General features: G+C 40.7%; 2 protein-coding genes across 2 annotated transcripts; one reads left to right on the forward strand and one right to left on the reverse strand.

Annotated features, from left to right (window-relative positions):
* Positions 1-573: 573 nt before the first annotated feature.
* Positions 574-4,619, reverse strand: LOC139291483 (thiosulfate sulfurtransferase/rhodanese-like domain-containing protein 2). Its single transcript, XM_070913514.1, has 9 exons — positions 4,426-4,619; positions 3,533-3,822; positions 3,282-3,390; positions 3,005-3,124; positions 2,635-2,740; positions 2,227-2,342; positions 1,661-1,819; positions 1,361-1,499; positions 574-1,225 (listed from the first exon to the last, which is right to left on the reverse strand). The coding sequence occupies exons 1-9, from the start codon at positions 4,555-4,557 to the stop codon at positions 996-998; spliced, it is 1,401 nt and encodes a 466-aa protein (XP_070769615.1). The 5' UTR covers positions 4,558-4,619; the 3' UTR covers positions 574-995.
* Positions 4,620-4,938: 319 nt separating this feature from the next.
* On the forward strand, positions 4,939-13,783 carry LOC139291234 (nuclear cap-binding protein subunit 1). Its single transcript, XM_070913200.1, has 23 exons — positions 4,939-5,049; positions 5,923-6,011; positions 6,184-6,284; positions 6,374-6,530; positions 6,607-6,714; positions 6,953-7,074; positions 7,211-7,280; positions 7,834-8,049; positions 8,213-8,310; positions 8,398-8,461; positions 8,549-8,659; positions 9,089-9,153; positions 9,256-9,318; positions 9,412-9,486; positions 9,945-10,048; positions 10,385-10,507; positions 10,962-11,064; positions 11,673-11,766; positions 11,914-12,017; positions 12,196-12,319; positions 12,442-12,561; positions 12,989-13,102; positions 13,190-13,783. Exons 1-23 carry the CDS (start codon positions 5,016-5,018, stop codon positions 13,301-13,303), a joined length of 2,373 nt encoding a protein of 790 aa, XP_070769301.1. The 5' UTR covers positions 4,939-5,015; the 3' UTR covers positions 13,304-13,783.
* Positions 13,784-14,285: the final 502 nt, after the last annotated feature.

Genomic DNA, 14,285 nt, shown 5'->3' on the forward strand with positions numbered 1-14,285 from the left:
CGCTGAAGCTTCCAGTCGGGATGTTGAAGAGCTGAACTGACTGTGGTCCCCGCTGTGGTCCTATCACTCCCTCTTGAGGATTTTCAATGCATGTATAATTAGTTTTATTTATCAGTTGTATCATTTCATTGAAACTACTTTGTTCTATATATCTTTTTAATTAAAATTAAAAAGATGTATTGAAAAAATAAAATTATATTACATACCTAGACTCTTTATTTCCACTGTATCTTTATCTCATGAAGGCTCAAGGAATAAAATCCCCCATGCTGAAATTAAGATTTAACTACAACTGACATAACATTTGAACTGCTTTTACGTGGTTTCATAAAGACACGTGTTTTTACTCTATATATGTAAAAAATATGTCATCCCAAGTTCGGCACACAGATGTGTTGCTGCTTTTAAGCAACACCTGCAGTCTAAGGAACCTGCTTTGCCCAGACATTGCATGGTTTACAGAGCACAAGCAAACTGCTGTAAATTTGTATCTACCCTTTTTTATGCAGCATAAATTTAAAATTGTCTATGAAACCATTACCAAAAATGTAATTAACATGAATAATTGCCAAACCATTGATTTAAAAAACAACAAAAAAAAGACAAAATCCCCGTTTTACACAAAGAGTGCACACACAAATTAAGAAGTTCATATCACCTGGAACTGAGCTTTCATTACTGATGAGACATTCAAGTTTCACAAAATTCATGTATTAAAACTTGTGGATTCTGCAGATGAATTCTTACATTTTCTCCTTATAAGATCAATTAACAGTTTTACCATTTAATATCAGATTCACAGATGATGAATTAAACCCATCAGATACAGTAAATCTGGCTTAATTCCCAACGCTCATATAAATAAAATTCATGACTTTAAAATATACTGGGCACCTTCCACTAATTCTAGTTGTATGTTCTGATTAATATCCCAGGACAGGCAGCATTTTTCATGTGGCTGCAAGTACTGATGTCCAATCGTAACTTCTCTATCGCTACACATCCTGAGGGATTCTGGGACGTCCACCAGTGCACTCGCACTCCTCTTTGTGATGCGGAACAGTGGGGGATGCCTCGCTCTGAGCCTGTCCTTTGGTTTGGCAGGTGGGGCAGCAGGCGGTGTGTCCATCCTGTCTGCAGTCGGGACAGGACAGAACCAGCTGACAACAGAACTGGGTGGAACAGAGCTCATACTGGTCCCAAGGACAGCGGCAGTACCTGCAGTCTGAACAGAGACACAGCACTGGTAATATTTGTAATGTGTTTGACATGACTTATAACAAACAATCCCACAACTAAATGTTGGTGTTTATTAATGTATTCTGAAATTTCTTGATAGGGGCTTTAAACACACACTAACCTGAGATGACGTCGTTATTGGACGAGATGGAGTAGCGTTCATCAAACACAAAAAGTTTCCCTCGATAGAAACCCTCTGGGAAACGCTCCATATACTTGTGGATTCCACCTTTCAGCTGGTAAACCTCTTTACACACATCCTACAGGCAGGGCAGAAAACAAGAATTTCCAACAGTTCCCCTTTGTGGAGCAGCCTGCAAAATGTGAGCTACTGCATGACAAGCCAGTTCCATGAGCTGCTTCACATTAAAATAACTTGAAATGGCACTCTTTAGTTCACATCCAAGACAAGTCAACTTACTTTTGAGCAAAGGTAGGCAGAGCCGCGCTCACAGCGGATCCCTCCTGTGCAGTACATCAACACCTTCTTGTCTCTGAACAGTTCAAGGTTCTGGTCGACGTAGTCCGGGAAGTAGCTGAACTTACGGATGTTCGGGGCCAGACACCGAGTAAACTGCCCCTGGAGGGAAGAAATGATCACAGTTCAGAATGATAATCAAACATTGCAACCTGGCTTTTGTCCTGTTTGAGTATGATAATTGTGTGGACATTTTCCTGCCATTCTTTCTGGCATAAGTCAGCAAAAACACCACTGAATCTAGTAGGAATCCAGCATATTACTCATTTAAATGAACAGTTCTCCAAAGAAATACTATAATTTAAAATACAAAGTTGATCAAAACTCCACTTCAGTACTAGTGGTACCTTGGTGGTCTGGCATTCTCACTGTAACAAGTTAAACATAGTATTTATTCAAGGCAGCTGGTGTAGAAATAAAGAAAGGATAAGGTTTTGACACTTAATATAGCCAGTAGAACCTGTGTAAGTCAATTTGTGGAGGAAAACTAATTTTACTATATTACTTACAATCTTACTCTCATAAAAATTGCGGCAGTCTAGGAGGATGGTGTCGCTACACAAATCTCCTTTAGCCAAAAGAGTCTCCACTTCTTTATGAAACTCCTCCGGCTCCAAATGAACTCCTGAGAGGCAAGACAGATTTGTAACTAACATGACAACCTTCACAAACCACAAAATTAGTTGTTACAAAACAGAACTTCTAACAGAAAATCATCAAAATTAACATAAATAAAAAGAAAAACTTTTATTGTGATAATAAAAGCAAAACACATTCCAAACAGTAACAACATAAAAACACCTATACAATTCTACTCATGTACGTATGTGAAAAATACAACAACCTGTAGTCATTGGTAATAGTGGTCGGATGTTTTTGTAGTATTACAAAATTACTGTTGTTTACACAAACTATACCTGCAAGTTGGTAGGAAATAACATCAGGATCCACTCCCATTGGGACGATTTCTTTATAGACTCCGACCCTCAGGTCTTTAAAACACTCTGCTCCGCCATCACTTGTCTGAACACACACACACACACACAGGGACAAACACTTAATTTACATATAATGGGCACTAGTAATTGTGATTATTTAATGTTATTCCAATTGTTTCTCCGAAAACATAGGTTTAAAACTCTGTGGCTGTGACCACCCAGTAGAACACAAAACAGAGTTCTTTTTCATGCAGGGTGCCGTGGTCAAACATTAATGTATATCTAATATACAAAAGGCATCTCTCTATAGTCTATTATCCAACATGACTCTTTTTTATCCGAGTCTGACCTTAAAATCCTCCTTTTCCATCCTGAAGAGAGGGTGCGAATGCATTGCGTCGATGTACATGTCAGTGGCCATGTTGGTGCCGCCAACTGTTCCATTGATGCCTTCAGTCGCCACCCTCACCTGAAGAAGATGATCATAATATATTTTAAGGGGACAGTTGAATTAAATGTTCCTTCCTTTTTACAATTATAGAAACATGTTTCAAAGTCTTTATCTGTTCCCAATGTAAACATTCTGGAGTCTCTCAACTGAAGGCTGGATAAGAGAATTTATTCACCTTGCCAGTTAAGTGAAGCTTCTCACACAGAGCTCTCTGCCAAGCACAGATGACGTGTGGATCCTCCACTTGACAGTAGTGATAATAGAGGAGAACCTTGCCTGGACCCCTGAAATGAAGAATTACATTTAGAGACACCAGTATCTATTTAAAAACTCTGAAATTAAAATCTACATTTTATAAACCACAAACTGGATTATCACATACAAAGACATGGATAGCGTGACATACGAACAAAATTTGATGAGTACTTTTGAAGTCGCTCCTCAGAGATGTGACCCGTTTCAGGTATCCAAGCAGAAATGTCCACCGGCTCGGCCTCATGCTCGTTCGGCTGTTGTGTTTCAGGTTCTTCTTCCAGCTGGCTTAACAAACGCTCATATGTGGCCTGTGTGAGCGGCTGTATTTCAGTATTATGAGTCCTGGCCACATGTTTGTGAATGGCAGAGTGTTCCTCGAAGCTCTGGCCACAGCAGCACCAAGATGTGCTTCCTCCCTCCTGACTGTCGTCCCTCTTGGATGCCACAAAAGCAGAAAATGACTGTGGAGAAGAAAAAGCGTGATTGAACATCTGAAATTGTTTACTTTAAATAATTTCATCAGTACTGAGGAGATACATACGAGATACATGCTAAGCAAAATAAACTTGTTAATACTCTCTGGTGGACAAGCTATGTGATGTGACTGTCCTAAAACATATCTTCAGCATGATGATAATGCAATTTCTTCTCATTTTCTAGCTGACCTATATGCTGATACTAATATAGCTGCAATAAGTGAATATCAGTCGATATATCGGCCCTGCTGATTTATTGAGCTCTATTTTGTAATTGCGATGTGTACAATTTGTCAATCAATATATCAATATGTGGTCTATAAGTTTACCATCATTTAAAGACTTATATGTTATGTTTTTGACAGAAACTAATCATTTTTAGATGATAGCTGAATTAAGTAGGTTTGACTTGAGCTACTATTGACTCATGTATATGACATTTGCCCTGAAGTTTTTTGCTTATGTTACTGTACCTGTACACACAGTGTGCTCAGCTGTGTTCATTAATCTGGTAACGTTACATGAGGTAAAAAAAAAAAAATACATTACAACATCAGGCAGGTGTTGAGTGTTTCTGTCGTCACTCACCTTCCTCCTGCAGAAGCTGTAGTACCTCCTCTGTGAGGCAGAAAGTTGTTTCTCCTGCTTAAGTCCGTTAGATGTCGAAGTGTCAAATTCCCAGTCCATGAAATCTGAGCAAGGTGTATCATCTGCTGCCATGTTTTTTTGAACAGCTTTTAAAAGTCTTATTAACTTAGTTAGCTAGGAAACAGTCTCTAGCTAAGTTACAAGACTTGTTAAAATTTATAAGGAGCTCCTTCCGCTTTGTGGTCTGAACATGTAGGAGTAATGCATCATCAGGGCCTTCATTGTTGACCTAATCTTGACAAACATTAAATATTAAGTCTTAAACATGACAGTATATACATTTCATATATCCAACAATCACCAAACGTGAAACAGAAAACCCAGCAGTGAAAATCGAGCGAAAAAAGACGGTGCACCTTCCGGTTGACCCCTGCCTGCCCCGGATGTGCCTCACTTGAATCAGACCGCTATTATTTTTCTGCCCTAAGAAGCGGCCAGGCTGAATGATCTAGAAGCTTGTATAGCCGACTTCTTACTTTGTTTCATCTTCATTTCCTCGTCGAATTACTTTACATTTATAGCGAGTTAAAATGTCCAGGAGACGACACAGCGACGAGAATGACGGTAAGTGGACGTTATTTGTGCACTTCCAACGTTAGGCTAACGAGTGGTGGCTAGCTAACGTTAGCGGGTTTCTGATAACGGTAATGTTTTGCTTGGTGAATTCACGCATGCTAATTGATTAATTATTTAGTTTTAGTCAGGATTATTCAGAAAGTGCCAAACACTTAATATCCGTTGATATATGTGTTCGCAATCGTGGTTTGAAAGCGGGAAGGTTGAGCAAACTGAAGCCGAAGAATCAACGGGTCCGCGTTTATCGATAGCTACGAGGCTACGAGCTACTGTTAACCAGCTTAGCTAGTCGATATGGGGGCGGTGACCAAGTGAAGTGAATAATGTAAATACCTCAGTGAGAGTAGCCTTTATGAAATGTCCTAATGCTCATTTTTATCCTAATACAATTATCTGTGATCCACTGACGTAGGGCCGATTTAAAAGTTTACTTATTGATTAGCAGTTAACAGGAAATCCTAGCTAACCCTAATCCACCCTAAAACAGAATTTACATTGTGCTAATTTAAACAGCAACATCAACAACGTTAACTGTACCAACGTTTAGAGTCGTTAACCTTCAGAGCCTAATTACTTTGATTCATACATGCATAAGGAATCACAAGAGAGATGACAAAACAACAATGGTCAAAATCAATGCGGTAGAAGCTGAGATATCCTGAGCTAATACAGCTTAATTGCATCTTCTTGTTACTAATGCAAAGTTAATAGATAACCCTGGTGACATCTTTTTCATTCTTTGGTGAGCTCTTCATGTTTTAGGGTTGATAATCCGATTAAGGCTGCCCTTGAGTTATTCTCTCAACTGATATTTCTCATTCCACTCACTGTGATTATTTCATTACTCTTTTACCCTTCCAGGAGGTCAGGCCCACAAAAGGAGGAGAACATCGGAGCCCATTGAAATTGAAGACCGTCTGGAGTCACTGATATGTCGTGTGGGGGAGAAGGTAAAGAGTCAACTTTGGCAATATCGTTAAATCAAGTGAACTTTTTGATGGTGTTTGCCGCCATTCAATATACTGTAGTTCAGCAAAAACAAATAACAAAAAGTATGGCTTTACTGAGCTTACATTAACTTGCTTGCTAATTCCACATGGCACCTGGCATTTTTCTTTACAGAGTACGTCATCGCTGGAGAGCAACTTGGAGGGCCTCGCAGGTGTGTTGGAGGCTGACCTTCCAAACTACAAAAACAAAATCCTGCGCATTTTATGTTCTGTGTAAGTTCATGCCAGTTCTCACCCTTTTTACGGCTGAAATGATCAGTGTTTGTGTGGTAGTTCTTTACTGAGTTGGCTTTTGTTGACAGCGCCCGCCTCCTACCTGAGAAGCTGACTGTGTATACGACTTTAGTTGGCCTCCTGAATGCCAGGAACTACAACTTCGGGGGCGAGTTTGTGGAGGCCATGATCAGGCAGCTCAAGGAGACACTGAAAAACAACTTGTACAGTGAAGCTGTTTACTTGGTAAGCTGACCTTTTTAAGCACCTAAAATGATGCTTAGACCTTTTTTATTTTTAACATTATGTCTTCTTCTTGTAGGTGCGCTTTCTGTCTGATTTGGTCAACTGCCATGTGATTGCTGCTCCCTCGATGGTGGCCATGTTCGAAAACTTTGTCAGTGTTACTCAAGAGGAAGATGTACCACAGGTGGGTAGACAGTTGAGGTGGAGTCATCATGCCATTTTGTTTACTACACTGAAGTAATGAAAGAATCCATGAAAACAATCTTTAACCTTAAGTTTGGACGAAATTTTTTAAAACCCCCAAAAAAACATATTATGGGAATCGCCAAGTTTTTCAATAGGTTTTGGCTGCAATCCTTATTAACACTGAGACTGAAATGAGGAGTGTGTGATTTTGTAAGTGGTCTTGTTTGTGTCCTCAGGTTCGGTCGGACTGGTTTGTGTATGTGGTGCTGTCCTGTCTGCCCTGGGTCGGTAAGGAGCTTTATGAGAAGAAGGATGTTGAGATGGAGCGACTTCTCAGCCAGGTCGAAGGCTACCTCAAGTAAGATGTCTGCCTTGATTTCTTGCTCATTAGTCTCAACATTCTTGTTCTTTCTTCAATGCATTAATCACCTGTTTCAACTGATTCATATATCAGTCAGCTCTTCTTTAATGTCACACTTGTCTGTAATTTCTAGGGGGCGAGTAAAGACACACGTCCCTATGCTGCAGGTGTGGACAGCAGAGAAGCCCCACCCACAAGAGGAGGTGAGAGACAGATGGAAGTGTCACATTTCTCCCTTTTACTGTTTAGAAAATAACTATTGTGAATCACATTCCCATGACATTGTTGAAGTGAAGTCCTAAGGTCACTTCAACGTCAGTCATTATCTCTTTAAGCTGTGTTGTTATGAAAACTGTAAGGACGAGAAGAACCAGTGGAAGAGATGTTTACCTAATACAGTATTTCCTGTTAACCACTGGCGCCATCTTGTAGAAATATTGAGTTTTCTTCAGTAAGATCCTGTCTGTGGGTCTCTCTTCTAACCTAACCAAACAAGCCTTCTCATAAGAACAATTATGAATCTTTTATGATTGATTGTAGACTTCACCTTCAGAGCTTTTACAGCAATGGCTGAAAAATACAGTTATCTGTTTACATATAATTGGATGCTAACAGGCAGCCATGGTCGGCTGATATTTTTCTTCTTGCAGTTTAAAAAAGACGTCATGGCCTGGCCTTTACAGAAGCTTGCAGTGTGTGTCAGTTTCTCAGGACGCTGTTAACATTTGACTCCCTCTCCTCCTGTCCCTCACTCAGTATCTGGACTGCCTTTGGGCCCAGATTCAGAAGCTAAAGAAAGACCGCTGGCAGGAGCGCCACATCCTTCGTCCATACATCGCCTTTGACAGTGTGCTGTGTGAGGCCCTGCAACACAACCTGCCCCCCTTCACCCCACCGGGCCACATGCCCGATGCCCAGTACCCCATGCCCCGGGTCGTCTTCCGCATGTTCGACTACACTGATGCCCCAGAGGTACATTATGGCTTGGCTTTAAGAACACACATCAATTTTAGAGCCTCTGTTGATACTGAAAACCCTTGAACCCTGTGCTGGTAGTGTAGACAGCATGGCTAACATGGCTAAAGTTAAGGCATCTTAACATTTGTCCACAAACTTTTGTCCTCTTTATCCTCAGGGTCCCGTTATGCCCGGCAGCCATTCTGTGGAGAGATTTGTCATAGAAGAAAACCTGCACTATATCATCAAGACTCACTGGAAAGAGAGGAAAACATGGTGGGTAACAAGCTTGATGTCTGAATGTGCTTGCTGAACACCGAGTATAATGTTTTAACGTTCTGTTTTGGCTTTTGTACCTTTTAGTGCTGCCCAGTTACTGAGCTATCCAGGGAAAAATAAGATTCCGCTCAACTATCACATCGTGGAGGTATACATGTTTTTTGAAAAGCTACATGCTGAGAAATAAAAGCGTTAAAGGCCGGTTGAAAATATTTACCCCCGTTTCTTTTTTCAGGTGATCTTTGGAGAACTTTTCCAGCTGCCCTCTCCTCCTCACATCGACGTCACGTACACCACACTGCTTATTGAACTCTGCAAACTGCAGCCGGGATCGTTGCCTCAAGTTGTATCCTTGATCGTTTATGTCACTGCAGTTTTCAGACACACCCTGAAATTTCTGAACTCCTACTGAACCGGATTTTGGTGTCACCCCCCATCTTGGGACATTATTGGTGATAGAGTGGGCCATATGGACAAAATGTATATTGTAGTATTTATCACAGGAAATAATTAAAAATACATTTTTATCATGTAATCAAATGTTCATTTAGACTAGAGAACGGTGAACCACGATATCTCAGTATGAGCATTTTGTCACAATAAAATGATATAGACTGACGAAGAGTTATTTAATAATCATCACAACCTACTTGACTATATAATGATATTAAACATGTGATAGTGTAAAGTTTTTTAAGTATTCAGCAGGCTGTTAAACAAAAAGAACGAAAATGTCTCCACTCTGAAAGAGTTTCCCTTAACACCTGCCTGTTAGTTGGCCCAAGCCACGGAGATGCTGTACATGAGACTGGACACCATGAACACCACCTGCATCGACAGGCAATCTAACTGTTTATTTTTACTGGACGAGTGAAAAACAAAACTAAAGTACTTCCTGTCTGTGATTTAACACTGTCACTCCCATTTCCTTTTTTTCCCCAGACTAATCAACTGGTTTTCTCACCATTTGAGCAACTTCCAGTTTCGATGGAGCTGGGATGACTGGTGAGTGAGAGCTTTTATAGCAGCCATTCAATGTTTTAAATCTGTAAAAAAAAAAACTACACAGTTGACAGTATGATCGTGTGTCCTCTAAAGGTCCGACTGCCTGGCCGTGGATCTAGACAAGCCCAAGCCCAAGTTTGTCAAAGAGGTTCTGGAGAAGTGCATGAGGTATTACAGCATTATTAATATGTTTTCTATATGTTTTAAAAGGTTTTAAATGTGAATTTCCCTCTTAGAGGCAATATGGCAGTGGGGATCAGGGAAGAAAGATAAAAGACAAAAGATAAGGAAATAAAATATGCTGTTTAAAGAGTCTGTGTGAGGAAGTTTTGGAAAAACAGCCATCATTTGAAGGCCTGTATTTTTTCAAAACATCTGATTGTGTCATGTAAATCTGCTTTATGGGGGGGTTTAATGTCTCACTTAATACTTGGTTCACTTTACTTTTTTTCAGTTTTCCCCCTTATTTTGTGTAATTAGAGGAGCTTTAATGCATTTCCCCTTGACGAGATTAAATATTGCCCATGTTTTGTTTTTTTTTCTCCTTGAACACGTTTTCTTTGATCCTTTTAATCTGCAAAGTGTCTCCTTGAACTAAAGTCATCAGTTTGCTCCTTCCCCTGCAGACTTTCCTACCATCAGCGGATAGTGGACATCGTCCCTCCAACCTTCTCAGCACTCATCCCGGCTGAACCCATCTTTACTTACAAATACGAAAACGAGAACGCTTGTAAGCACAATTGTAATGTATATTTTTACACAGCAGTAGGATGTGCAGTAAACCCTGGACAGGACAACATTTTCATGTCGTAGTGCCAGTGAAATGCAACACATTTCACAAAGACCATTTCAAATATTTATTGTTGGAAATGAGCATAAAAGACGAGCAGTCCTGTCACCAGCAGTCGTGACTGCTGGTGACTTCCTGTTCACCCTTTACTGTGAATATGGTATGCATTTATAAGCTACAATAACATCATTGTTAACCCTCTGTCAGCCTTGGATGGTTCCACAGATTACAAGTTAAGACATGAATGCCTAACACACTGTCTCTCCTGCCTCACAGCTTCGTTACCAGGTCACGCAGTATCCATCACTGTTGGCAACGCCATCAAGAACCGAGCGACCAACGAAGAGATCCTGACCATCCTCAAAGAAGTGCCCAACCCCAACCAAGAAGATGATGATGGTTAGCATTTTATTTTATTTTGCTTCGTTTTGATTTCTTTATTGTAGGCAGTTATCAGGGTTTTTCTGTGAACTCTGTAACGGTAAAAAAAAACAAAAACCTAATTTTATATTATGTGTGAAGGTAGGTAAACCATCGGGGAGGAATAAGTCATGACATTAGTAATATGTCTGGCTGAGGTTCCTTCAACAATCATCTTAAAAAACATTTTTGATATTAAATAGTGTTGAAGGCTTTACCTCTGAGGGGTCCTTCTCACTGTTGCAGGTGGGTGGATTACACAACCTTTGTCAGTTCACCTGAGAAGCTCCAGTTTTCTGCTTTTAAATGAGAACGACATTTAACTGTTATCAGCCAGGTTTTTTGAGATTTGCCCAAATATCATTTCAGCCTGTTGGGTTAAATATCTTTTTCCTTACACCCTCCTTACTTAGTTCTCTTTCTTTTCTTCCAGATGAGGGGGAGAGCTTCAACCCTCTGAAGATCGATGTGTTCCTGCAGACGCTGCTTCATCTGGCAGCCAAATCCTTCAGCCACTCCTTCAGTGCCCTCGGCAAGTAAGTTCACCCGCCATGACAAATGACCGCTTTTTACTTTGTCTTCATACGTTTTTTTTCTCCAGTTTTCAAGATTGTCTCTCCCAGAAAACAAACTAAAATGCATTTGGCCTGTGACATACTGTCATACTACTACTACTGTCCAAAAAATATATAATATAATAAAGTCCATCCAGTTATGATTTTAAAATAAAGATGTCTGGGGGGGAAAAAAAGAATAATTTTCCATCCTGTAATGACTTATCCCCTCACCCTGTTCAAACATGCACTGGCTTCATTCCACAGAATAAGCTGCATTTAGGACACTGAGCTTGCAGTGATGCAGAGCACCTTCATGGCTAAAGGGCATGCGGGCAGCAGGCAGAGAGCCAGAACTGTTGCACAGGACATGAAAGAGAAAGTCCTGTCCAAAGAAAAAAGAATTATAAAGAAAATAAAGTCCATACTAAAAGCTTCAACTCCAACTAAATTAAATAAAATGTACAATATTTAGGGTTAGAATTCAAATGATAACTGCTATAAATGAATAAACTCATGAATTGAAATGAATAAATGGTATTGAATGAATCCAGTCTCACTGGCCTCTCACCTGCATCTGATTCCTCCAGATTCCATGAAATCTTGAAGACCCTGACAGACAGTGATGAGGGGAAGCTGCACATCCTGAAGGTGGTTTATGAAGTGTGGAGGAATCACCCGCAGGTACCAACATCACAGAACTAACTAATAAAAACCCTTCAACTAGAGAGGAAGAGGATCAAACCCGAAGCTTGTGTCATTCTAAATGGAGTGACTTACCTGTGAAATAACAGTTCCAGTTGACAGTTTGGTGTCTTTGCCGCATTATAGATGATCGCCGTGTTGGTGGACAAAATGATTCGGACGCAGATCGTGGACTGCGCCGCTGTGGCCAACTGGCTCTTCTCTCAGGATATGGCCCACGAGTTCACCAGGTGGGATGCGAGACATCAACGCATTTAACACAGGGAGGCACTCCACATGAGGACAATGACGTTTATCATTGACATTTCTTCCAGGATATAAAAATCGATGCTCTGTTTTGCGCCTGGAATACAATGTTTTCTCTCTGTCTGCCTCTGTAAAATAAAATGCTCTCTTATCCTCATCTAGACTTTTCATTTGGGAGATTCTGCACTCGACCATTCGAAAGATGGACAAACACGTCCAGAAGATCCAGCAGGAGTTGGAGGAGGCCAAGGACAAACTGGAGAAACAGCAGCATAAGAGGGTAACTGTCCATCATGGTCACATCAGCTGATAAAACATGAACATTAAATGAATTCAGTCGGTTAAAGTAGGAGGGCTTAATGTCTGCGTGTGTTTGTACACCATCAGAGGGACAGCGGTGACGACGAGGACATGGACAAGGCCAGCGAAGATGAGGAGGGTCAGTTGGAGGAGCAGATCGAGAGGCTACAGGAGAAGGTGGAGTCTGCTCAGAGCGAACAGAAGAACCTCTTCCTCGTCATTTTCCAGGTACTGAAGGCTGTCAGGGCGGGGATTTCCAATATCTTAGACAAGTAAACCAGTAAACCGACACCGTTTCCTAAAGCAGTCGAGCAAATCTTGCAGGTGAAGTTGTGACGCCGCTCAGTTTGAGATTTGACTTGAGCTTCTTTAATGACGTCATCTCATTGCGCCCTGTTCTTCTTCTGCAGCGGTTTAATGGCATCTGACTGGAGAGAACTAACTGTTTATCTTGATGTTCGCAATTCCTAATATTTGCATTACAGCGAGGATAGAAAGTGGACAGAAACGCACAGAAATTTGCGTTTTCTTTTGCCAATTTTCTAGAAATTTGACCGTCTAACTTTATAATTGTGGCTAATAAGATGGAGACATTATTACATGTACAAGCCCTGTTTAGTGCAGCTTTAACATACATTCATTTTTCCTCCCACAGCGGTTCATCATGTTGTTGACGGAGCATCTGGTTCGCTGTGAGACGGGCAGCGTCGACATCAGCACGCCTTGGTACAAAAACTGTATCGAGCGGCTGCAGCAGATCTTCCTCATGGTAAAACATTCATACACACACACACTGCAGTGGTACATGTTAGATGTGGGCATTCTCTCGATGATGTGATGTCTCCTCGTTCTGCAGCACCATGTGACCATCCAGCAGTACATGGGAACCCTGGAGAACCTGCTGTTCACCGCAGAGCTCGACCACCACATCCTGGCTGTCTACCAGCAGTTCTGTGCCCTCCAGCTCTGAGACACACACACACACACACACACACACACACTGACATACGTAATTGGATGAAATTAAATGTGTACTTACTGTGCTAAACCTACACATGAGAAACTACCAGCTCTTGCATCAAGAATCTCCACATTACAGGTTTTTTTTAATTTCCGTCTGTTTTGTGTTTGGTGCCATTCGACATGTTAGTTTTGTGAGACCACAACTGAGGACGTCTTTCAAAGTAGGAATTCAAACGAGAGTCGGTTTGACAAGTGCTCTGTCATTTGTTGTAGTGTTCCTTTTTTGTTTGTTTGGTTTTCAGTTTTGTTGATTTTTACATCCTCGTATTCTTCTGACCGGGTCTTTTTAAAACTGTACGAACTGTCTGAGTCCAGACGGAGCTGGAGAAATGATCACAGGAGAGGAGATTTCTGAATCCAGAGAGCGCTCTACTTTTTTATATTTGTTTTATGTGGAATTGGGAAAGAATTAAAACTCTCCAGAGTCTTTATCCGCCTGCTTGTTTGTGATCGTGTCATTTTCTTCACCTCTGCCGCTCAAACATCTTCCCCTCTGGTTTATCTTCTTCTGATGGTGCAGGTTAGCTGAAAATACATGTGGTTGGTACTTAGTGTCAGTGTTGGAAGAAGTTTTTATATGCTTTACTTGAGTAAAAGTAGCAATACTCTGTTACAAGCATTCAAAATGTTACTTAAGTATGTCAGTATTATCAGTAAAATGTTAAAAGCTACACCTATACTCTTCTTTCTGTCATAACATACACTGTGAAAAAGGTCTGCTTTAAACAGAAAACATTACAGAAACTATTATTGCAGTCTTGGCCAGAAACTGGCCTCCCATTCCAGCTATGTGCGTCTGTCAGATAACCAAATCTAAAAACACTGCAGGTTTCCTAAATCTTTCACAAAATACCTCACATTACCTCTTATTATTGGACTTGACTAGTGGAAGAAGTAAAAAAACAAAAACATCACATTAATTAAAATGC

The sequence above is a fragment of the Enoplosus armatus genome, chromosome 10 (assembly GCF_043641665.1).
Source record: "Enoplosus armatus isolate fEnoArm2 chromosome 10, fEnoArm2.hap1, whole genome shotgun sequence".
In the NCBI taxonomy this organism is placed as follows: Eukaryota; Metazoa; Chordata; class Actinopteri; order Centrarchiformes; family Enoplosidae; genus Enoplosus; species Enoplosus armatus.

Excerpts from the sequence above, each read along its gene's own strand:
- LOC139291483 (XM_070913514.1), bottom strand. The coding sequence starts at position 4,557 with ATGGCAGCAGATGATACACCTTGCTCAGATTTCATGGACTGGGAATTT. Across the intron at positions 3,823-4,425 it reads ACAGCTTCTGCAGGAGGAAG|TCATTTTCTGCTTTTGTGGC; the intron begins GTGAGTGACGAC and ends TCTTCTCCACAG. Across the intron at positions 1,226-1,360 it reads CAATAACGACGTCATCTCAG|ACTGCAGGTACTGCCGCTGT; the intron begins GTTAGTGTGTGT and ends GTCTCTGTTCAG.
- LOC139291234 (XM_070913200.1), top strand. The coding sequence starts at position 5,016 with ATGTCCAGGAGACGACACAGCGACGAGAATGACG. Across the intron at positions 12,018-12,195 it reads ATGGCCCACGAGTTCACCAG|ACTTTTCATTTGGGAGATTC; the intron begins GTGGGATGCGAG and ends ATCCTCATCTAG. Across the intron at positions 12,320-12,441 it reads AGCAGCATAAGAGGGTAACT|GACATGGACAAGGCCAGCGA; the intron begins GTCCATCATGGT and ends GGTGACGACGAG.